The sequence below is a fragment of the Malaclemys terrapin genome, chromosome 10 (genome assembly GCF_027887155.1).
Source record: "Malaclemys terrapin pileata isolate rMalTer1 chromosome 10, rMalTer1.hap1, whole genome shotgun sequence".
Taxonomy (NCBI): domain Eukaryota; kingdom Metazoa; phylum Chordata; order Testudines; family Emydidae; genus Malaclemys; species Malaclemys terrapin.
Window position 1 is genome coordinate 50,253,065 of NC_071514.1, and position 25,505 is coordinate 50,278,569.

General features: G+C 45.3%; 1 protein-coding gene across 6 annotated transcripts in view; it reads right to left on the reverse strand.

Annotated features, from left to right (window-relative positions):
• LOC128844813 (ankyrin repeat and fibronectin type-III domain-containing protein 1-like) overlaps positions 1-25,505 on the reverse strand; it is a 601,031-nt gene that overhangs the window by 59,536 nt on the left and 515,990 nt on the right. For 5 of the 6 annotated variants that reach the window (XM_054042826.1, XM_054042824.1, XM_054042825.1 and 2 more), the window contains one exon: positions 19,793-19,921. The exons of the other annotated variant lie outside the window; for it this stretch is intronic. In XM_054042826.1, coding sequence (XP_053898801.1) covers positions 19,793-19,921 — 129 coding nt within the window. The remainder of the gene's footprint in view (positions 1-19,792; positions 19,922-25,505) is intronic. 6 annotated transcript variants of the gene reach the window in all.

The following is a 25,505-nucleotide window of genomic DNA, read 5'->3' on the forward strand; positions in this document are numbered from 1 at the left end:
AATCTGATGAGGTTCAACAAGGACAAGTGCAGAGTCCTGCACTTAGGACGGAAGAATCCCATGTACTGCTACAGACTAGGGACCGAGTGGCTAGGCAGTAGTTCTGCAGAAAAGGACCTAGGGGTTACAGTGGACAAGAAGCTGGATATGAGTCAACAGTGTGCCCTTGTTGCCAAGAAGGCTAACGCATTTTGGGCTGTATAAGTAGGAGCATTGCCAGCAGATTGAGGGACGTGATCATTCTCTTCTATTCGGCATTGGTGAGACCTCATCTGGAGTACTGTGTCCAGTTTTGGGCCCCACACTACAAGAAAGATGTGGAAAAATTGGAAAGAGTCCAGTGGAGGGCAACAAAAATGATTAGGGGGCTGGAGCACATGACTTATGAGGAGAGGCTGAGGGAACTGGGATTATTTAGTCTGCAGAAGGGAAGAATGTGGGGGGGATTTGATTGCTGCTTTCTACTATCTGAAAGGGGGTTCCAAAGAGGATGGATCTAGACTGTTCTCAGTGGTAGCAGATGACAGAACAAGGAGTAATGGTCTCCAGCTGCAGTGGGGGAGGTTTAGGTTGGATATTAGGAAATACTTTTTCACCAGGAGGGTGGTGAAGCACTGGAATGGGTTACCTAGGGAGGTGTTGGAATCTCCTTCCTTAGAGGCTTTTAAGGTCAGGCCTGACAAAGCCCTGGCTGGGATGATTTAGTTGGGGATTGGTCCTCCTTTGAGCAGGGACTCCTGAGGTCCCTTCCAACCCTGATGTTCTATGATTCTATGAGAACAGCAACAGATGGTCCTGTGGCACCTTTGAGACTAACAAAGTATTGGGAGCATAAGCTTTCGTGGGTAAGAACTCACTTCTTCAGATGCAAGTAATGGAAATCTCCAGAGGCAGCTAGCTTATGCTCCCATACTTCTGTTAGTCTCAAAGGTGCCACAGGACACTCTGTTGCTTTTTACAGATTCAGACTAACACGGCTACCCCTCTGACCTATGAGAACAGGTGTTCGCATGGCACTGTTGTAGCCGGCGTTGCAAGAAATTTACGTGCCAGATATACTAAACATTCATATGCCCCTTCATGCTTTGACCACTATTCCAGAGGACATGTGTCCATGCTGATGATGGATTCTGCTCGATCATGATCCAAAGCAGAGTGGACCGACGCATGTTCATTTTCATCATCGGAGTCAGATGCCACCAGCAGAAGGTTGATTTTCTTTTTTGGTGTTTTGGGTTCTGTAGTTTCTGCATCGGAGTGTTGATCTTTTAAGACTTCTGAAAGCATGCTCCACACCTCATCCCACTCAGATTTTGGAAGGCACTTCAGATTCTTAAACCTTGGGTCAAGTGCTGTAGCTATTTTTAGAAATTTAATATTGGTATCTTCTTTGCATTTTGTCAAATTTGCAGTGAAAGTATTATTAAAACAAACATGTGTTGGGTCATCATCTGAGACTGCTATAACCTGAAATATATGGCAGAATGCGGGTAAAACAAAGCAGGAGACATGCAATTCTCTCCCGAGGAGTTCAGTCACAAATTTAATTAATGCATTGTTTTTTTAACAAGCATCATCAGCATGGAAGCATGTCCTCTGGAATGGTGGCCGAAGCATGAAGGGGCATACGAATGTTTAGCATATCTGGCACGTAAATACCTTGCAACGCTGGCTACAAAAGTGCCATGCGAACGCCTGTTCTCACTTTCAGGTGACATTGTAAATAAGAAGAGGGCAGCAGTATTTCCCATAAATGTAAACAAACTTGTTTATCTTAGCAATTGGCTGAACAAGAAGTAGGAGTGAGTGGACTTTTAGGCTCTAAAGTTTTACATTGTTTTGTTTTTGAGTGCAGTTATATAACAAAAAAAGTCTACATTTGTGAGTTGCACTTTCATGAATAAAGAGATTGTACTACAGTACTTGTATGAAGTCAATTGAAAAATACTATTTCTTTTAGCATTTTTACAGTGCAAATATTTGTAATAAAAAATAATATAGAGTGAGCAGTGTACACTTTGTATTCTGTGTTGTAATAGAAATCAATATATTTGAAAATGTAGAAAAACAACCAAAATATTTAATAAATTTCAATTGGTATTCTATTGCTTAACAGTGTGATTAATCACGATTAATTTTCTAAATTGCAATTAATTTTTTTAGTTAATCGCGCGAGTTAACTGCGATTAATCAACAGCCCTATTTAATATTCTTTCTTTTTCTTCCATACCTATGGTAACTTTAAAAAATATATATTATAGCTAGGTTTTTTGTTTCTGCTGGTGGCACACATCCGTACATTACCTCGATATTGGTGCAGATAACAAAATTCATTCCGTATATGGATGGAAAAAATTAAGAGGGAACGTTGGTTGACTATATCACTTTTGAAAATCTCACCCACCACTGCCTCTTCCACTCCTGGAGGGTATTAACTCTTAGCCTGCCCCAGTATGGGCAGGACTGATGCTGCTCTTTTTCTCCCCATCCTTCCTTGGCTGTCCCATGAACAGTTCATTGCTAAGTGGTGGAATGGTGACATAATACTTATGCTGTTTTATGAGGGTCCCACCTATTGTCAGTAGGGCCTCCTCTCAGCTATCAATTTTGCTCATGCTAAGATGTATAGGCAGCTAGAGAGAGAGAGAGAGAGAGAGAGATTGATTGTGAGTGTGAAAACCTGGCTCAGTGGGTGCAGTACTGTAAGTCTCCCACTCCTCTCATCTTCTCTTCCTCTCCCCATTCTCCCTCTCCTTTCCTCAAGCACCTGCTGATAAATGAAAGGATTTTATAAATCCTAAAACTTGAACTCAGATGTGGAAGCAAGGAAGCATGATCTTGGGGTTAAGCCACTGATGTAGGACTCGAAGGATGTGGATTCAGTTCCCGTCTGCCACAGACTGCCTATGTGATCTTGGGCAACTCACTTGAAGCCCATCTATGAAATGGGGAGAATATAGTTTCCTACCTACCAAGGTGTGTTGTGGGATAAATACACAAAGGCTCGGGAGGTGCTCAGATAATATGGCAATGGGAGCCACATAAATACCTAAATACAAAGTGATGTCATGTTACAAACACACAGATACAAACAAGGGGGGGTATTAAGTAGGTAAAGTACAGAGCGGAGCCAGAAGTTTGGTAAGCTACATGCCAGTTAGTAGCGGGGAGTCCAGGTTGGTATAACTTCACCCTCTCCTTAGTTGCTTTTCCTGCTATATCTTTCTCTTCTGGTCCCTTAGCATGTAAGTTACACAGCATGCACTCCTATATACCCAGTTACTGACGTGTAATGTACAGCTCCTCACACACTACTCCTGAATTTGGCCCTGCTTCTTTTATTTCTTGCAGTTCACCCTGAGATTTGCGTGTGCCTACCCATCTGGTGCAGAAGGAGTACACTAGAGGACAGCTGTCAGAGAGAGGCACCCGGCAATGCACCCAGCCCAGCCGCAATGACTCAGAACGCCTTGGGAAGTGGTCACAGTGCTGAGGAAGAGGAGATCATGTCTGTATGACACTCCCAGGTAATAATCACACCTGGACCTGGCACAGCGCTTTACAAATGTCAATCCATTCTCACAAGCCCCAGGAAGGCTCACTGATCCCATTTTACAGAGGAGGAAACTGAAGTACACAAAGAGGAAGTGACTTGCTCAACGCCATACAGCAAGTCAGTGGCAGACCCAGGAATTCTTGCTTAACCCTTACTCCCTCATGCACACTGTGATCCAAAGCCTCTCCTTGAGAGGGGTCCCTGGATAAAACTCAGGTGGTTGGCACCTTTTGAAACTAGCTGACTGGTCTGAATTTGGCACAAGACATCTATTGGCTGATCAATGGCCTACGCAAAGTGAATTGGTTGCCTCATTCTAGTTCTTAGGGGAAACAAATACTCACAGCAAGTACACCTTCAACAGTTCCTTTGTGGGCAGTTCCAGGAGAGACCAGAGGCCGAATGTGCCATGAGGAATAAACTATTCTCTTGCACCTCAAGGTGAGAGCCTCTAGGCACACTGGTATGTGTGTTAGGAGAGAAGCTTGCACAGTTGCACTGTGTTGTAGAGGACAAAGTGAGCACTTTGCTGTTTCAGGCTGTCAGTCAGTACCTTGCACCAGCACACTGAAAAATGCAGCCAAAGCCACAAAATATCCATCTGTTTGAGGTCCCATGCAGAGTGAAGAGACCCATTACATACTAATGCATTTACATCCCAGGAACAGTGAATCTTAACGTGTGTTTCACAGCCATTTTTATCCAAATGTTGGAAGGCTACTGCCAGTTTAATCATGTTGATGTGTTAAACCTGCAATCAGTCTGCCATGTCCCCAGCGCAGAGGAGCAGGAGGGTGAGAGATATTGCGGTCAGACTTAGGGGAGGGCCTGCTGGTGTTCCTGTGAAGCATGACATTCTTGTTCTCAGCGTCTCCAGATCATAGGCTAGGAGGGAAACAGCCAAAGATAAGGCCCACGAAAAAGTTCATATTTACAGGAAAGAAGCACTATTTCTCTTTGCGACGTGCCTTTTGCAGCTAATGACCTGTGTAAAGCAAAGGCCAGAAAAACACTGGGAGGACAGGATCTCTTGGCAAGATTAGCGTGGAGTAGCTTACAGAAAGGGAGGCAACTGCTCCAACTGGTTAACCTTTTTCTTTCTTAATGAGACTTCAGCTATGCATCTTCAAGCCAAGTTTTCTGTTGGATAGATACTGGATGTAGACAAGGAAAAGGGAAGTAAGTGTTAGCAAATGGCAAAATGTTACCACAGGGAAATTTGACCACAATACTCCTATTCATACACATCCTTGCCTCCTCATACATTTCAGGATCCAATTCCAAACTGTCCCCGTAGAGTCTGATTGTGCAAAATGCAAGAAGCCTATCATAAGGGCCTCTGCAGCCACACTGCCCAGGGAGCCCCAAGAGGCAGGATGCAATGGCTTTGCTTTGGCCTGGTTATCAACTATACCACAAATCACTTGGTCTCGAGTTAGTATAGTGGTTAACTGTTCAGAGGCACAGGGCTGAGCTTTATTAGCTAGATCTGTACCATCAGCACCAATGGGCTCAACTGGCCACTGATTTCTTGTGGAGAAAATGTGCCTTTCCCAAGTGACATTTTTGCCAGGATCCCAGTATTCTTGATGTCTGTGAAAGACTCCAGCTGTTTGCAGTCCCTGTAATGCCCACACTGGAATCTACTGTTGATCTCCCCCATCTCCAGTGCAGGCATTGTGCACTGTGGAAGATTTCACTCTCTCTGATTTCTCTTCAATACCACCTACTTCCAGGACAATTTGGAAGCCCTACAGTTCTCAGCCAGGCTCCCTTCCAGACTGAGGGGTTCAGGTGGCTTCATTTGCTCCATTTCTGCCCAAGAGTCAGTTTTCTTCTGACCCCCTATAATAGAAGTGGTACACACAGGAGAGAAAGTCTCTGTTTCTTGGCTCCAGTCACCTAACGTGGGCCAGACTTGTGAATGGTTAATTCCCTCTGTCATGGTGGAATCCTCTGGCTCCAGTGTCTGCTGTTATAGTGACATTTAAAACCCAAATAAGCGCACAATGTGTTTTAAGAGTACATTTGCTTGAAACTCCACAGACCTGCAGCAAACAACAGAGACACTTGGGAATTCTATTTCAGTTGCCTCTTCTCTCACTGCCTCTGGCAAAACCAGACATTTCTAGATGCCTCTTCTTCTCTGCACATAGCACATAGAATAGAGGTTTCTGTTGTGGGAAAGATGCCAGTGGACAGAACAACAGTTTGGGGGAAAAGGAGACATTTTTCAGTCTCTGCTCCCTGGGCAGCATCAGTTCCAGAAGTGTAAGTGGTACTGGGCATAACACACACAGGGAGTCACCAGAAACCCTAACCTTGGTGCTTTTTGTAAAATCAATAGCAATGTTTACTAACAACTCTGGTGTCTGATTCCAGATTTACAAGGTTTAAGAATAAATTATAGACAAAAAATGCAGGAACTTCAATGGTCTGGAATGACTGATGTGAGTTCAGGACCTGCCTGTACCTCAATAGCAGGGCAGCGTGAACGGGTTTGCTTGCAGGGGGTTCTCTGTTATCAAGAATGGCAATTCCTGCAACTCTACATCCAAGCTATTCTGAAGGCCAGGGTGCTCAGATTCTCTGGTAATGAATGGCAACTGAAGGATCTGGGTGGGTCAGTAGACAGATTCCTAGCTTTGATTTGGGGTTGGGTCCAGCTCTAGCACTCTTAGGCCCTTGATAGAAGGGTGAGGGCTTACTTGAAATTGGAGGCATTGCCACCCTCACTAGACAGCGATGGAGTCTTATGGCTGAACCTTGTTTTATTGAATTCTGAAGAAAAGGCGAACCAGGGAAAAGTTGTTTAAAATACTGCACTGATGTTATAAAATGTTCTATATTTTGTAAATAAAATCTTTATACTAAAAATATTTCTCCAATGAGTGTTTTCTCCTAAACTAGTACTGTCTGGGAGGCTCCAGGAGATGACTGTCCATGAGGACTACTGACGATGGGGACTTGCTGCACAAGTGCTCCCTGGCTTGCCAGCTGAGTAAGGGAGAGAATGCAGAGCATCATAGGATGGAGACAGGTGTGCACTCGCTCCACCTACTTCCCACCTGCACCAGCTCTGCTGCTCTTTGATGAGCCAGTCAGGATGTAAATGATCCCAAGACTTCCCCTGGCCTGAGGCAGTCATGCTGGTCCTAGGAATCTGGTGAAACTTTCAGAGCACTTTGGTCTCTGCACAGGTGTGATGGGGTGTTCCCTGCACACCAGCACTGAAGGGGTTAAGGTGACAAGAGAGCCAATTAGTCATACATTGCACTTGCTGAGGCTGAGGGGCAGGGGGCCTGCCAGAATGTGAGCCTGCAGTCACACTCCCTGATACAAGGGGGAGAGTAGGAGCCTGACAAAGGCAGTGTAAGAAGCTGTCCAGGGAAGGAGCAGTGAAGTCCACGAGAGCATAGATCTCAACTGCTGGTTTGAGGGTCCCTGGACTGGAACCCAGAGTAGAGGGTGGGTCCGGTTCCCATACCAGCCACTGCAGGAGTGGCGCAATCAGCCCAGTGGATATGGAGACTGCATGAGACTTTGTGGAAAGAGACTGGTGAGACCCCGGAAGGGGAGGACGAGTGTGATTTGGCCAAAGGGCTAAGCCACAAAGAAGAGGTGCTGCAGTTCCTGACTAGCGAGAGAGAGGCTGTGGAGTGAGTGACTGAGGCAACGGGCTAAGCGACCGCAGGATGGGATGCAGAGAGTCGTGAGCTAATTCCCCAGATGAGCCATGAGGAGGAGCTGCTGAGCAATGAGTAGCAGATCCCATTACAGCAGAGCAGGGAAAGTTCACCCTTATGCAGTGGGCAGGCAGAAGAGCAACATGGGTGGTGCAGAGATGCTGTGCTGGTCCATGGGGTGAACCTTACCCAGAGCACTATACAAGAGCTTCAGATGCCAGGACTGACCCTGGAAACACCACTTGCTAACCAGAAATGACCCATCAGCTGCAGACCCCAAGGCCCGGACAGCTTCCCCAGCAGTGCAGTAGCACAAAATATCCCACTCCCTCTGCACCTCTCATCTGTTCTGCAAAGGCACTGCGGACAAAGGGAAGCGGAAGATGGGAGCCAGGGAAGGAAAAAGATAAGGTGGTAGTTGGAGGCTGAAGGTGTGTATGAAAAGTGGAGTGGGAAGAGGAAGGTGGAACATCGCAGTCACAAAGGGATTAAACACTCTAGTGCAGGGGTCGGCAACCTTTCAGAAGTGGTGTGCCAAGTCTTCATTTATTCACTCTAATTTAAAGTTTCGCGTGCCAGTACATTTTAACATTTTTAGAAGATCTCTTTCTATAAGACTATAATATATAACTAAACTATTGTTGTATGTAAAGTAAATAAGGTAAAGTAAAAATGTTTAAGAAACTTCATTTAAAATTAAATTAAAATGCAGAGCCCCTGGAGCGGTGGGCCAGGACCCAGGCGGTGTGAGTGCCACTGAAATTCAGCTTGCGTGCCGCCTTTGGCACGCATGCCATAGGTTGCCTACCCCTGCTCTAGTGACATGGTCTGCTGCAAATACCAAATACATGTCATCCCATCCCCTCCCCAGCCTCCAGCTGCCCTAGCATTTTAACATTGTATCAAGGAAGGTGTGAGTCACTATAGAGACACTGGAACCAAGGGGTGAGGAGAGGAGAATGGGCACATGGATTGGGCCTTAATCCTGTAAAATGCTGAATATCCTCCACTTCCGTTGGCTCGGACAGGCGTGGCAGGTGCAGGATCCCCGGTGGCCCGGTGCACCCCCCGGCCCCCCAGCACCGCCGGCCCGGTGCACCCCCCCGGCCCCCCAGCACCGCCGGCCCCGGTCCGGCCCCGGGCCAGCCCCCGGCCCAGCGGCGCCGGATTTTCCCGGACATGTTTGGCTTTTTGGGATTTCCCCCCGGACGGGGATTTGAGTCCCCAAAAGCTGGACATGTCCGGGAAAATCCGGACGTATGGTAACCCTAGCTTTATTCACCCTGGGAGAATTCCCCCCCTCCACACACCCAGACAATGGGACCACACACTAGACCTATGCGGTACTTAATCTTTAAGTGGAACTTGTAGTGTGTTGGCCTTGTGTGACGGTCCACAGTACAGGGCCTAATTTCACTTGCTGGGCTTAAAATACAAGCTGAGTTTATGAAAGCCATCTCACAAGTCACCTCAAGATTCTCCTGCTTCGCCCCTCCCCACGCTAATGACTGGAGCAAACAGAGGGAGAGAAAAGGCCTCCAATGCTGGTTTGAATCCCAGAGTGCATTTTGATTCAATGGCATTCATGACCCTGTTTCTGTGAGGGCTAAAGTTCTATGCTGAAAAAAAAGGGTGGGGGGCATTTTCAGCTCTGATTTGTAACTCTTTGCTGGGAACAGGGATTTACAGAACCAACATGGTGCAAACTGTGACTTGTTTGCAATTTGTGAATGATCTGCAGGCGATGGATTAGCTGCTGCAGAAATATGTGCATTATTTCAAACAGCAATTACCTTTGAGATTCTCACGCTGTGTTTGCAGACAACTTCGCAAACAGGATAAAAGGTGATTTTTGTCAAATAAATTATTCACTGCAAATTATTTACTAATGACAGAGCTTGCTTTTCTCTGCTACCTTTATGGGCCACCTCGCCACAGGATGTGAGCATCTCACAGTCATTAATGAATTTATCCTCATAACATCAGGAAGGCAGGGAAGTGCTATCCCCATTTTACAGAGGGGGAATTGAGGCTCTGCAATTAAGGCCCAGGTTATCAAAGGTATTTCAGTTCCTAACTTCCATTAAAATCAGTGGAAGTTAGGAGCCTAAATTCCTTTGTGAATCTGGGTCTAAGTGATTTGCCTAAGGTAACAAAGGGATTCTGGGGCAGAGCTGAAACCAAATCACCCGACTCCTACTTCAGTACCTTAGCCCCAGAGGTTCTCAAGAACAGTTTGCAGCTAGATGGAAGGGGACCCTGGCTAGATGGGAGGGGATTCCAAGGTGATCTTGGTATGGAAAACGGTGTTCCAGTAGGTAAACAGCTAACCCCCCTGCCTTAACATAAAGCCCCCACTTTCAGTGAGTGGTGAGAGGAGGGGGAGGGAGTTCAGCACTAACACAGGAGCCTCCTTGGTTTCTGGACTGCAGTTCCTCTTTCCCACATTTGTTTAACACAAACCTAGTTTCCAGGAGCCTGATCCTGAATCGCTTATTACCGCAAAACTCTGTTGGAAAAGCCAGTGTAGCCGGAATGAAGAGCTCAGGCTCGGGCCCTACTGTGTGTTAGCATTTGGCAATCCTGAGCTGCACAAAGCAGCATCGCACACTGGAGCAGACCACAAGTGCAGTGTCAAAGTCCAATTCCATACAGCTAATTCAATAAGTCACAGATACCATTACTTCATAAGGCAGAGAGACTCCAAAGTTATTAGGGGAATTGGGAGGGGGGGAGGAAAAGTTGAAATAGAGAAGGGAGAGAGACAGGGAGGGTGGAGAGGGGGGAGCTAAGACAAGCAGCAGAACAAAACATCCCATAAATCATGAGAAGCTGCTGAAATACCAGAACAAATGACCCCATAGCTTGGCCATTGTTCCTGAGTGATGGCTTAAAACTCTCCCAGTTGAGACAAAGTGCCTCCAGGTTTGTTTCAACACTGTGCCTGCCCCATTCAGAGCAGTGCATGCACTGCTCAGCATGACCAGCAACCCTGAGATCCTGGGGAAGGCCTATGTGGTTTAGGAATAGTGGCTGAGATTTGCAAAGCTGCCTACGGGAACTGGGCACGCCATTCCCATTAATTTAATGAGCTTTGGGCATCCTCAGCTCTAAGCCTGCTTTGAAAATCTCGTGACAGGAACACTCTCACCAGTCACAGGTTTAACCAAAGCACCTGCACCAGGGCTGGATTACCCAATAGGCAGACTAAGCACGTGCTTAGGGCACCAGCAAAGCAGGGGGCACCAAAAAAAAAAAAAAAAAATTTTTTTTTTGAAAAAATTTGATATTTGATATTTCAAAAAAAGCATCAAAGTAGTCATGGGAAAAATCAGAACTTTGTTAGACTTCCTTACACTCCACTACACACTCTTCCCCCGTTTTTCTGTTCTCTTTTTATTACTTATCCCCACCTAAACCAGGGGGTGTCCTACTACGTAGATTGAAATAATGCGAGGAAATCAGAGACTGTAACTGATCATCCTACTCTTGGCGGTAAAACAGACATTGTTTTAGAAGGTGTGGATGTGTCAGAGACTGAACCTGCTCATGCCTCAACACACCGATGGGCAGTTCTTAAAATATATTTGGGCAATGTTTGTGTGTTGAAATCTCTTTCTAATGCTTGCTAGGAGGCACATGCAGTGGCAACAAGTGCAATTCTGGAGTCCTACTCGAAGACTGTGGATGCATTAGAAAGTATAGCTGAAGACCAATCACAAAAGGGAGAAACTATACGAGAGGCAAAAAACATTGCAAACAGGATGCAAGAACTAGAGTTTTTATTCATGTTGACCATGTGGAATTCAATTTTACAACACTTTACCACACAAGTCAAGCTCTCCAAGAAAAAGAATTGGATTTGAAAACATGTGCAGAACTCTGTCAATCATTAGCAGATCACTTACACACTTTGAGGAATGATTTCGAAAGATGTGAAGACACATCAAAAGATAACTTGCCTGATACTAACTACAAAGAAGCCCAGTCCCGCAAGCAAATCAGGAAAAAACAAGCAAATGATAGCAGTGCAACAGAAACAGCACTGAATCCTAGAGACAAATTTTGCGTATCTACTTACTACACTATAATTGATACATTTGAAGCTCATATGAAGAGAGGTGAAGTATACAAAGAAGTATCAAGCAGATTTTCTTTTCTAAACGATATGGACTTATCTGACGAACAATATTCACAAGGTTCCCAAAAGCTAGTTGACTCATACCCTGTTGACTTGAATATGAATCTCTGTGGAGAAGTACGGCAGTTCCACTGTTATATGCATGCAAAGTTTAATGAAACAGGAAAAATGAAATTCAGTCACATTGATCTTCATGACACAATATTGAAAGACGGAATACAATGTGTATTTCCAAATGTAGAGATTGCACTATGTATTTTTCTAACATTGATGATTACTAACTGCTCCGCAGAACGCTCTTTTTCTCAGCTGAAAAGAATAAAAAACCCTCAGAGAACAGCAATGTGTCAGGACAGACTTGATTCACTTTCCCTATTGTGTATGGAAGCGGACATGCTTCATCGAGTCAGCTTCGATGAACTTATCCAGAATTTTGCAATCAGAAAATCTAGAAAGAAGCTATTTTAATTTCAGCATAAATGTAAGTTTTGTGTCATTTTGAAAAATAAAATTTTATTTTACGGTATAGTATTGTTTTTATTTTGAATTACATATGGGGGGGGCACCATAATCTTTTCAGTGCTTAGGGCCTCTAAAGGTCTTAATCCGGCCCTGACCTGCACATACCCCAGACCCACACATATGCCCCTCCCCACCCCCTCTTTAATTATCAAGGGCTGTTCTTTTCTCCCCACTCTAGTTATTTTTTTCTTCTCTTTGGCTAAGGTCTTCTTAGGAGCTTGAAAATTAAACAAGCTTAAATCTCATCTCACTTAACCTCATGTAAATTAGGAGTACTGGGATATGGCAATGAAAACACACTGGTCACTTTCATGTTGAGTGTGAGTCATTTCATCATTCTGGTTCTCATGCCTCAGCCCAAAGTTGCAATTGTGGAGGTCACATACTGCCATGGAATATTTAAACCCAAAGAGAAAGTCTACAGCATTACAAAATTTGAAACTATATCATAAAAATGTTTCCATTAAGTCTTTTGCTTTTTAACCAAACCTAAAACATGGGCCTGAGCTACTTGCCAATAATAATGCAATGACAGCTGGCTCCTCTATGGTGCCTGGAAAGGGGCTGGTACTGCAGAGACACACTGCCCCAAGCTGGAGCTCCAGGATGCACCTTGCCCAAAGCAGGCCTGGTATCTCTAAGGGCTCTAGTGCAGAGGGAGCACAGCTACCCTTTTTAGGTCCTACCCACACTACAATGTTCAGGGTCAGCTATACTTGCCAGATGCTAGTGCTTTTGTGGATGCTAGCCCTTGTGCTCAGGGAATGCACGATATGCACGTCTACCTGGTCTCTGTGTAGGGGCATAATGGGGAAACCTTCTTGCCTCTTTTCCCCAGTCATACAGGGGCAGGCACAATCCAACCCTCAATAAGCTGCAACGTCTAGGTTTCCTTATAATCCTCATTTTACAAAAAGGAACAGAGGAACAGAGATTAAGTGATTTACCAATGCACAGCCAGGAACTGAACCCAAATCTCCTGTGCTTCTAACCACTAGACAACATCCTCTCATCAGTGATCCTTTAACTACTTGCAATGAGCTGCCAAAATGCAGAGCAGAGATACATGGGAAAGTGTGGAATGTACAGTATTTTTACTAAAATAGTTTAGAATAAGCTAGTCTCACAATACATTACATGAGGCTCCCCAACGTGAAAAACGTGAGAAAGAAGTGGAGTGATTAGAAAAAAAGAACATAAAGGGAAAGAAACAAATCGGGGAGATATGCAAAACAACCAGAGAAAAGGGGCAGGAAAGGAAAAGCAGAGAGGGAAGAGAAGCAGAAAGAAGCCTAGGTTAAAGAAAGAGACAAGTAACAAAGAAAAAACAGAAAAGGAGAGAGTGAATTAATGAAAGATGAACCAAATCAAATGGAACTGAAAGATACAAGCTCACAGCATGAAAAAAAGAAGACTCGAAGGAGATGAAGCTGAGACAAAGGCACTAGAATTTCTGATGGAAGTCCCTCGCAAGAGAGTGTTAAAGAGACAAGCTGAACACAGACTTTGTTATGGATTAAAAGCTGGTTAAGAGATGATGTAAAATAGAGAAATAACTGATAATTTCTAAGTGTGCAAAAAATTAAAGGTGATCTGTGGCAAAGCGATAAAATTGGTGTTTGTGGGAAGATTTCTGCTTGTTTTTTTTAACCTTAAAAATATCAAGAATGTCAAATTTTGTCATCTCCGGTTTGCTAGAGGACTCATTGAAGGTGTTAGAGGTGGGATGTTTATTTTCTCAGTCCTTACTTGAGTAGGAGAAGGTGCTGAATCTTTAACAAAGAGACCTTTTCTCCCATGTGTTGCTTGGTCACTGGAGTTAAACAGGTATTACAAACAAACAGAAATCAATGAGTTATAAACCGTCTCACTGAAAATCCCTTCCTCTCTCAATTTTCTAGCTTTCACTCTCTTGGAACCTGTGATACCACAATATTACAATTTCTCCAGCTGCCCATACAATCTTTCAGCACAACAGACCTGAATTTCTAATATAAGAAATAAGCAGGGAAAGAATAATTTAAAAAATAAAAACACACTTCAGGCCTTCTTTATATATCCTACAAAAGTCACTACATGGCTATTCCACTCTCTGCATTACCCCTCCCCCTGAACATCAGACTGCCCCACAACCAGCCTGGCCTCTGAAGCATTAAGTATTGGGATCTGCCAGGAGCAAGATCCCAGGCGAGAAGGACCAGCAGTCTGAGGCAGTATGGCATATTCATAGGTCTCTAACAGAAGGAACTTTGTGGGACCAGCTTAAAAAAATAGCCTAAAAAAGTCTAATAACGAAGTACTTATATTAGTAAATAACATATGAATGAAATAAGTGTTTTCTCAATACTTCACTCCCCACTCCCTTTTTCTTAACAAGTAGAACATAGCAGGCATCGTGTAGTTACAGCTAAACTCAGGAGCAAAATCTTGTTTCACTTGCTTTTTAGAGTACATAAATATGTGCTGCCTAAATAAAGCGTGTACTGTGCCACAGGACCAACATGGACTATTGATGTTTTGCATCTCATGGACACAGGGTGAGGGGAGGCAAGCAAGCTGGGTTCTAGACCCTCTTCAGACGCTGACTGCCTGTGTGATCTTGGGGGCTAATCACCGAGGGGCAGATATTTAAAGGTATTTAGGCACCTAATGGGATTTTCCAAAGCATCTAGGTGCCTAGCTCCTGTTGAAATCATTGAGTTTTAGAAACCTAAATTCCTTTGAAAATCGGCACTTGGGTGCCTATTCTTCTGGATGCTAAGCTTCTGACATTTAGGGCCTGATTATCAGAGGAGCTAAATAACTGTGGCTCCTATTGTGGGTGTTCAGAAACTCTGAAAATCTAGCCATAAGTGGGCTGCAGCCCACGAAAGCTTATGATCAAATAAATTTGTTAGTCTCTAAGGTGCCACAAGTACTCCTGTTCTTTTAGCCGTAAATGGGCACTTCAAATCAGTGGTCCTCAAAATTTGAAAATTTTAGATTCAGCCTCCTGGTGCCTCATTTTCCACATCTGAAGAATGAGGATGAGAACACTTACACACCTGATGGAGTGCTATGAGAGGTAATCAATGGATTGGATATGTACCAATATATGTATTATTATTTACGTTACCAGAACAAATAAGAGGCCTGCTCTTGGACCCCACTTGCTAGGTGCTACACACACACACACACACACACACACACACACACACACACTGAAAAGAGCCTGCAATTTTGATTTACAAGTACTCATTAGATACTTGTGCATAAAACTGAGGAGTGTGAATGTACATGTCCAAGTGCTGACAACGTGGGTTCCAGTCCTGCAGACCCCAGGTCCAAGCAAAACCCCACTGACTGGGGGAACTAATGGAATGATGACATTACAAAGCCAAGCGAGTGAATGTCTCCTTTGCAGGGCCTGGCTTTAGCACACAATGTGTTACCTCCACATGTAGTCCACATTTTCGAATGGCCATCCACTCGGCCTCCAGATGTGTGTCCGTCCACAATATTGTGCATGTGAGCACCTGCGCACATTCTTTTCCAGCACCAACCCCAATGCTTAGGTGATGGGTTTAAAATCCTATTATCTGCACATGCCCACTTTAGAATCTCTCGCCAGTGCATGTTAGTGTTAGTGTTAGAGTTGAACAGTGTGCATGTGGGCGTTCGCACAGGCATCCTGAGGCTTTGAAAACTTGGCCATGTATGTTTGAAAGTAAATTAAATTCTTATACTGGAACAATATGCCTACTGCAGCTCCTGGATTTCCTACTGAACCAGAACAACAACAGAAGCGGTTAGTAGAAGATCCAAACAATATCCTATGAAGACATTAAGATGGTTAGGGGCTCAATTATGGCTCTGACTGTTACAATAGATTGCTTCCCAATAGGGGGTGTTATAGTATGATAGTATGCTTATGTATATACCTAGGCTTGGCAGAATTCGATTTTTAGGTTATAATTTTGACAGATAATATCGATGTTTATTTTAAGCATTTTTTCTATTTTTCTCAATTAAAATGTTTACAGTTGCACAAAATTATGGGTTTTAAGCATTTTCCTCTATTTTTATTTATTTAAATTTTCAGTTGTGGGAAATTATGGGTGGGGGGGGATCAGACAATTATTTAATGGCAGTAGAGGTTGAGATTCAAAAAGTTAAAGCTTTATAATTATTAAAACATAAATTGTCAACATCATGTCAAAACATACAAAGTAAATGTCCTTAAATCAAACTCTAACAAATTCTCAACCATCATTTTTCTTACTTTGCCTCTGTACATTTCAATTATTGATGGAAATATTTTTTGTCAATTTGTGTGTGTGGTGAAATACAAATCTAATCATTCCAAGCTTATGCATAGGGTAATATCTTTGAAACCTGTAAAGAAGTTCTTGATGAGAGAAGTCAGAATTGTACAAGAAGGAATGAAGCCTGAATGTTGTGCTGTCTTAGACCACTTTCTTTTTATGCTTGACTATTGAACACTAGAGCTAGGTGAAATTTTTTGGCCAAAATGTTATTTTGGCAAAAAATGCAGCTTCAGCAACACGGAAATGTTTTGCAGATTAATGCCGGTTTTGCTGAATTGTTTCAGTCAAAACCCCCAAGCACACCAAAATTTTGAAAAAATCTGTTTTGACATTTTTCTAAATGAAATGTTTCAATTTCTTGTTTCAAAATGACTTTTTGATTTGTAACTTCCTTTAATTTGATTAAAAATACAACCAAAACCATTTTAAAATGGGCAAAATCAACACAAAATACGTTGTTTGACCCAAAACAATTTTTCGATTTTGGGATTTTCCGAACATTTTGAAAAATTGGTTTGACCAAAAACATTTCTTTCCCCCACCCCAGTGACTTGAAAGCCCCATTATTCACACTGCTCGACTGAACACTTGTGAAACTGGGTTTCCCAAGAGAAGAGGCAGAAGCAAAGTGCCCAGCTGCGATGCCTGAGGATGGGGTGCCTTGGAAAGGCATACTATCTCCGTCTAGAGGCCTGGGAGAAGAACAAGAAGTTTAGCCCTTAGCTACACCTTCACAAGTGAAGTTAGTGCTTTCCTACAGTATCACCAGCCTGACCCCAAGAGCTGGGCCTCCCCCGCCTACATGCTGCAGTATGCTGCCAGCAGCGGTCAATGGCTGCCGCCACCCCTTTGCTCTGGCAATGCTGGGAGTCAGACTATGTCTGATCTCTATGGGTGCATTATGGTGGGTTGACAGGAAATACTCTCAGTATACCTGTGCAGGGAAGAAGGTGTAAGTGAGCCACAGGTGTTGCAAACTGCTAGGTACAAACATGAATGGAGGATGATTGTTACACTCCAGTGAGGTTACATTCAGCCATTAGAACCCCCGACAGGTGGGATAACATTAGAAAAATTCTCATTTTGAGCCACAGATTGTCTATCCTTGGTCTCCGAAGTGGTTGTGTTTGACAAGTTTTACCTAAAGGTGATTACTCCTCACTAAGGATTTGTTTCCAGGCTGCCTCACAAAACCCTGTGAAATATTATCATTTATTATTGCCAAACAAACATGAGACAGATGGCTCCCCCCAGCACTGACAGCTGAAGCTGAAATATACTCCAGAGATAATACGGAAACTCGGTAAGAATTAAATGGTTAAAGATGACCAGTAAAGCGGGATGGGTGGGAATTGGGCTTGTGCCTTTTTTGCTTCTTTATGCTGGAAAAAGAAGGGCTGAACTGGGTTTTTTGTTTGTTTGTTTTTTGGTTTGTACATTAGAAATTTAGGTCTTGTCTAGTTTGGAAGATTCCATGGTGGTTGAAGGATGGAATGATGATATCAGAAGAGCTACGAGAGTGAAAGCTGAGCAATTGGAAAGGAAAGGGATTTTTAGTCAGGTTGTTTAAAACTCTGTGGGTTTTGTTAATACATATTTAACGTTGATGCCTAATTACCATTATGGAGAAAGGCAGCCTATCTGAAGGATTCAATACTCTTTCCATTAAGGAGTTAGAGCTTAGAATAAATGGGCCAGAGTTCTCCAGCAAAAGCAGGGAAAAAACAGACGACATTCCTAAGGAATTTTTTTTAAAGTTCTGATTTCTTTATCCAATTCAGGAATTAAAAAAAGGCACAATTCCCATGTTGAGAAAAATCCTTCCTTAATGCTGAGAGGATTGAGCTATGAGTGGGCTCCAAGACTATCTCATCAAGACACACAAACCATGGATAAATTATTTCCATCTCAAACGGAGGAGCAGTCTCCGAATAAAGCTGGCAGTTTAGCTCAAGCTGGAGCACTGCATGCGGAGTCTCTGGGGTTCTGTGCGTGTGTCACACCTACAGAACACCACAATAATAATATTTTGCATGTCACCCAAAGATCTCAAAGCACTTTACAATGGGAGGAAAGGATCATGACCCTCATTTTACAGAGGAGGAAATGAGGCACTGTGAAGTGAAGTCACTTACCTAGAGCAAGTCCATGGCAGAGCTAGGAATAGATCCCAAGTCTCCTGACACCTCGCACCATGCTCTAACCATCAGACAACCCTGCCTCCTAGAACTGCAGCCTGTTCCAGTTTATATACATTAGGTGGGTGGCTGGCTGACAAGGTGCCAGTTACACTGATCCCCTGACAGCTGGTGAGGGAGGCTGGGTGGGGCCTGCATGTGGAATGAAGGGGTGGAAGCTGTGGGCAAAGAGTCCCACGTGGTTTCAGCTTCCTGCTCCACCCCTCCAGAGCTCCTAAAGGAGGGAGAATGCAAAGGTGTCTAGAGGCTGTTCAAGCATAAGACCTCCTTTGCCTGGTTTCCTGGCTTCTCTTTAGCTCCAGCCAAAGGACTCAGCATAGGAGCCTGGATCCCTTTGATTTGCAATAACAACAGGCAGGGAGTTTGTTTATTCACTCAGAACAAATAATTGTCTTAATTAAAAGTTTTTGCTGAAGCTGTATCCATCCCACATAGTTAGCACTCATCGTCTGCCTCCCACACACCTCCCGGAGCATGCTTGCTGCTCCCCCAGAGATACATTCATGGACTAGCAGGGCAAACAGGAACCTAGCGCTGACTCCCAACCTTGCAAAGCTTCTTTTAGCCCCCCCGAGCCCCCTCTCCCCACACGGGCAGGGAGCTGTCTTCCTTTGGCACCTTTAACCCTCACCATCCTCTGTGTCCCATCCTGGGAAGGACTAGCAGCTTTCTATGTCCTATACCACTTAACCCCTGAGGTCAACCTCTGCCACATATGCTACCAGGGCCTGTTCGGGGGAGTGGAAGGGGGCTCTGCCTCACATGCTACAGAGGCCTGTTTGAGGGTGGGGGGGGCTCTGCCTCACACGCTACAGGGGCCTGTTGGGGGGGGCGGTCTCTGTCTCACACACTACAGGGGCCTGTTGGGGGGGCGGTCTCTGTCTCACACTCTACAGGGGCCTGTTGGGGGGGTCCCCTGTGCCTCACACGCTGGGAGGGGTCTATGATGGCTGGGTCCCCTCTGCCTCACACTGGGAAGGGCCTGTTGAGAGGTGTGTGGGGGGGTCACCCCTGCCTCATAGATGCTGGAAGAGGCCAGTCATGGCGTCCCCTCTGCCTCACATCCTGGGGAAGTGTCCGAGATCCCATTGAGCTGCTCCAGCACAGGCTGGGAGATAGCGGCTACACCCCAGGTCTGTACTGCAAGTGTCTGTTAGTGTTCTCTCTGCTAGAGGGTATATTCCAGTGCTGGGAAGAGAAGTGCGAATGGGTAGCCCCCCACTACCCTTTCTGTACATCCCCAACATCACTCAGCATTAACAGACCACAGCAACTGTGATGGGACTCAGACAACCCAAAAGAGCTCCCTGCACTGCGGGGATCTCAGCAGAAAGCTGAGGTCCAAAGCTCCTTTCCTCTCAGCCCTGCCCTGAAACTCTTACCATTCAATGCTCAGAGACCTGGGACGGAATGCAGGCAGCTCAGCTGAGGCATACTCAGCTTTCCTCCTCTTCTCCTGCTTCTGCTTAACTGACAAGCGGTGGGCAAACTTAGAGAGGCTGCTCTCCGACCTGGGGAGGGGGAAAGGAGAGGTGTTAACTTCACTGCAGCACCTTAGGGACCAGAGGCAGGTTCAGGGCAAGGCAGAGGGATGCTCGTAGGAGGCAGGGGTGAAGCAGCAGGAGGCTCAGAGGGGTAGGTATGAAGCAGCAACAGTTTTAGAACTGATTTAGCCGGACAAATTCTATCATTTGCATCTGCACAGCCCTACTGATGCCAGCAATATTGCATGGGTATAATGGAGGAGCAGATCTTGGCTCCGTAGCTTTAGGCATAATTCTATCCACCTGGGTACAAACAGAGAGTAAGAGCTGTTCCTTTCATCCTTAATCAGTGAAAGAGAATATGTTACTGAGCCCTGTCTGGAGCAGAATGCAGTTAGCTAAATCAGAGAACAAAAGTATGGTGAGCAAGATGCACCCCTATCTGCAGAGCGATTGCAGCTCAGCAGCTGGGAAATCCTTCTTGCCATGGTGAATCTGCAACCCCGACAGCACGAGGTTCTAACTCCTCATCGACTGCAGTTTTCTGCTCATGCAGAAATAAAACAACCCTGTAAGGTGTGAATGTTTTGCTTCAATGTCGGTCCGGAGAGTTCCCGTGATGGGCAAGGCAGTAGCAAAGGGATGGAAACTGGCTGCTCTAGGCTCCCCCCATGCTGCCTGTTTCACTGCTCGGCAAGATGGTCAGCGCAAGCCAGAAGCTCAGCAACCTCCACAGAGAGAAGCAAAGACAGCTGGGAATGGCACACGTGAAACTTCTGTCACAGCCACACTCCCATTCACAAAAAGCCCAGAGCACTTGCACATCCCCGCCTGGGATTGGAAACACTGAGCAGCTTTCATTCTGGGGGCTAATCTGGAAATAAACCCACCAGGGTGACATTTTGGAACAGCAAATAGAACTCATATGTCTGCTCATCAGTTCAAATGTCAGGTCTTTGCACTGATCATGCCCCTTTCCTATATGGATGGAAAGCAATGGGCCAGGGTGGCAGCCACTCAGCAATTTTAGAGAACAGCACCTCTGAGGATCCATAACCAAGATGTGACTGCATCCTCTCTGCTACATTACAGTCCCCAGGAGCCCCCAGCACTGAGACACCCCTGCATCCCCTCTGCTACATTAAAGCCCCTGGGAACCTCCAGCACCAAGACACCCCTGCATCCCCTCTGCTACGTTACAGTCCCCAGGAGCCCCCAGCACCGAGACACCCCTGCGACCCTCTGCTACGTTACAGTCCCCAGGAACTCCCAGCACCGAGACACCCCTGCGTCCCCTCTGCTACATTACAGTCCCCAGGAGCCCCCCAGCACCAAGACACCCCTGCATCCCCTCTGCTACATAACAGCCCCTGGGAACCTCCAGCACCGAGACACCCCTGTGTCCCCTCTGCTCTGTTACAGCCCCCGGGAACACCCAGCTTCGAGACACCCCTGCATTGTTGCTATTATAGTGCCTCATAGAATGATAGAAGATTGGGATTGGAAGAGACCTCAGGAGGTATCTAGTCCAACCCCCTGCTCAAAGCAGGACCAATCCCCAACTAAATCATCCCAGCCAGGGCTTTGTCAAGCCTGACCTTAAAAACCTCTAAGGAAGGAGATTCCACCACCTCCCTAGGTAACCCATTCCAGTGCTTCACCACCCTCCTAGTGAAAATGTTTTTCCTAATATCCAACCTAAACCTCCCCCACTGCAACTTGAGACCATTACTCCTTGTTCTGTCATCTGGTACCACTGAGAACAGACTAGATCTATCCTCTTTGGAATCCCCCTTCAGGTAGTTGAAGGCTGCTATCAAATCTCCCCTCATGCTTCTCTTCTGCAGACTAAACAAGCCCAGTTCCCTCAGCCTCTCCTCATAAGTTATGTGCTCCAGGCCCCTGATCATTTTCGTTGCCCTCCGCTGGAGACTCTCCAATTTGTTCACATCCTTTCTGTAGTGGGGGGCCCAAAACTGGACACAATACTCCAGATGTGGCCTCACCAGTGCCGAATAGAGGGGAATAATCACTTCCCTCAAACTGCTGGTAATGCATTACAATATTCTGGGAACCTCCAGACCTGAGATATAACTGCATCCCCTCTGCTATGCTACAGCCCTCCTAACCACCAAGTCCCTACTCCCCTCTTGATACAAAAGAAGACAAGAATGAGTGAAAACCCTCAGCCCTCCCTCAGGCTGAGCTGCAGTTCACTTCTTCAGAGTGGACTCCTCTGCATGGTTCCATGGCACTGCTCTCTGAAGCATGCCCAGGTAAGAAGAAGCCAGAAAAGCCAGAGTGAGGTGCTGAAATGGGATGGTGGACGTTGCATCATTCGATCACCGCTCTCACCAGGCATGTCAGAAGCACCATCAGCAGGCTTCCCAGAGGGGTTCCACAAGTCGTCCTCAGCTGCTGGTAGCCACTGCCAGTCTGAGCCATTTCCTCTGTGTTTTACTCTCTGTTTTGTTTTAAATACTCGTCTGCTCTGAAATGGGACTTTCCCCAAACAGCATCACCAAACCCACAAGGTCTGCACATGCAGAATCTCCGGCACTGACTTTTGTGACTCAGATTTGAGGATTTGCTGCTTTTCCTTTCTGTTAGCCCTCCAAAAAAAGGAAGCTGCAATCTAGTTCTGCTTGCACATCATGAAGGTCATTCTCAAATAAATTCAGCCGTTGGTTACCTCTGTGCCACTCCGTCTTCCCGTGGAGCTGCATCGGTATAAACTGAGAGCAGAATTTGAGGATTGTGGGGCTCTACAGGTGTAGCTCAGGGTAGAATTTGTCCTGCAGAATTATTGCTGGCGACCACTGATAAGCACAAGCCAGAAAAGACCCATGTTGACTTTCAGATCCCAAGTTCAGCTTGCAGGGCTGGCATTGCCTAGCACCCCAGCCAAACTCTCCACCCTTCTTTCTTGTAAACTGAGCATCAAGCAACAGCATTTGACATTTAAAACCCTAAAATGTACTGCTGTCATTATTAGTGCTTAATGATACCAGGGTCCCACTGCACCTGGCATGCACATTGCGAGAGATAGTCCCTGACCTGATGAACTTACAATCTAAACAGACAAGGCAGAGCAAGGATACCCAGGGGTACAGAACTGAAGTGACTAGCCCAAGCTCAATGGCAGAGCTGAAAGTAGAACCCACGTATCTTGACTCCCGGTCCAGTATCCAATCTGCTATGCCACACTACTTCTCCAAAAACAATCAATCTTCTCTCTCTCTTAACAAGAATGTTGCACCGATGATGGACAATGTCCTGCAACAGCTTCAAACTTTTAACAGTTCCCACTCTCTCCCCCTGCTTCTGTGCTGTGTGTGTGTGTATGCGAGGGTGGGGGGGTGGAGTGCAGAGAAAGAAAAACTGGGACACAAAACTAATGTGGAAAAACCAGGGAAGGTGATAAGTCTGGCTGCAAAGGTGTAAACCATATGGACAGAGGCCCTGGTGATCTGACACATCTGAATGAGAACCACCCGCACGGATCTGCATGGCAAGGAAACAAACTTCAACCTGTTCATATGTGTATGCAGTGTAGCTGTAGCTGTGCCGATCCCTGGATATTAGAGAGACAAGGTTGGGGAGGCAATATCTTTTATTGGACCAACTTCTGCTGGTGAGAGAGAAGCTTTCAAGCTACACAGAGCTCTTCTTCAGGTCTGGGAAAGCTACTCCCAGTGTCACAGCACCGGGCATTTTGCTGTGATGCTGGGAGTTCCTTTCCCAGCCCTGACAAAGAGCTTGGTGTGGCTCAAAAACTTGTCTCTCTCACCAACAGAAGTTGGTCCAAGAAAAGATACCACTTCCCCCACCGTGTCTCTCTAATCTGCTCATATGGCATTTGTACCAGTTTGTGTATCTATATATTTTTAAGTTAATACATTTCTCAACTGATTTAAATGGAACAAAATACCCCCCAAAAAGGTATTTCTCAGAAATGTGAGCTCTCTGCCTCTCTTGCTGTCCAATAATTAAACAGACCATGAATGGCTAGCCGTTTTTCCAGATATATTTTAAACACAGACATCTTCAATGCATTAACTCTGGTTATTGATTTATTTTTCAGTTCACAAATTGCTGTTGCTTGGGACAGGGTGGAGATGGTTTTTTGGAAGGAGAAGACATCTCTGTAAATATCACCACTGGGAAAGAGTTGGTCAGACCTTCTGGGGTCATTCTTTACAATTTAAAAAAATCAGTTGCTTTGATGTAGGGGATGGGAGTTTGTCTTTTAAAAAATACAGATTTTTCTCAACGCTGAAGAAGCCGCTGGGGGAGAAGGAGTTAGATTAGGAACAATTTAAACATCTCATTAAGTCTGTCTAATAGAATGCATTGCACAAACACCAGTGCTGTCATTAAACACTCTCCTTTGATCCCATGTCAAAGCTCATATTGTAATGAGTAATATTTCAATTAGCTGAGGCTTGGTAAAGTGATCTCTCATCTTTCAGGCAGCTTCTGTGTTCAAGCTGTGAGACAGGGAAAGAGGGAACATGGAAGTAAAGGTTCTGTAGTGATGGCCTTTAGAAATGGGACATTTTGTACCAAGTTCAAGCCTGGGGTACAGTGAATGTAACTACCTTTGACTTCCCAGTTCTTGTGTTGCATTTTCCACTATTCTGTTTAGCCACCTGCCAGCATGGAGCCCAAGGTGAATGCTGCACTGGTGGAACTGCTATCCTTCGTCCCCTACCCTTGCCTCCTCTCCCAGCTGTCCTCAGCACTCTCTACTGACAGAGCGCTGGATCCTGCAAGAGGATGAGTGCCATCTGAGTAGTACTGAGCACCTGCAGCTCCCACTGCACTCAATAGGAGTTGAGGGCTTTCAGCACCTATCAGGAAGCACTCATCAAATGGGAGGATTGGGCCCAAAGAACCACAGAGGTAGGAAAGACCCCTCTGATTATCTAGCCCATGTCTCTGCCAGCACAGGAGTGCTCCTTATACTATACTTCCTAGTGCTTTTTGCTGTCTAGTTTTAAGCAATCTCAAGTAATAGGTCTTCTGCCATTCCCTACCAGAGACTATTCTACAGTCCAATAGACCCCACTGTCTGGAGGTTTTTGATGCTATTCAGCCTAAATGTTGTTCTTAATTTCATCTCATTATTCCTAGTAATTCCCTCTGGGACCCCTCAACAGAATTACACTCTCTTCTTGCTGCTTACACTCTACAGTCATCACATTCCCCCAAAAGCACCGTACCAGACCAAACTGCAACATACATAACTTCTAAAATCTTCTTTATTCAATCAGTTCCTCTCGACCTCTAGGACTTCTCCAATTAGTCAATTTCTAGTGCCCAGAACTGACCACCAATCCCCTCAGAGCCTATCACAGTCACCTTGCTGGTCTGATGCCTTTGCACCCAGAGTCTCAAATTGCACAGGCCTTTTTTGCTGTCATATGGCATTGCACACATACCTAACTTGCTGTCACTCTCAACCCTAAGTCACTTTCATCATCACAACAGCACTCTGGGTTTCTCTTTCCTGTACTCTGCATCATTCACCACCACCCCGCCCAGTCGAATCTCATTTCATTATTTTTGGATCATGTTTATGCCTCCCTAGATCCCTTTGGATGATCTA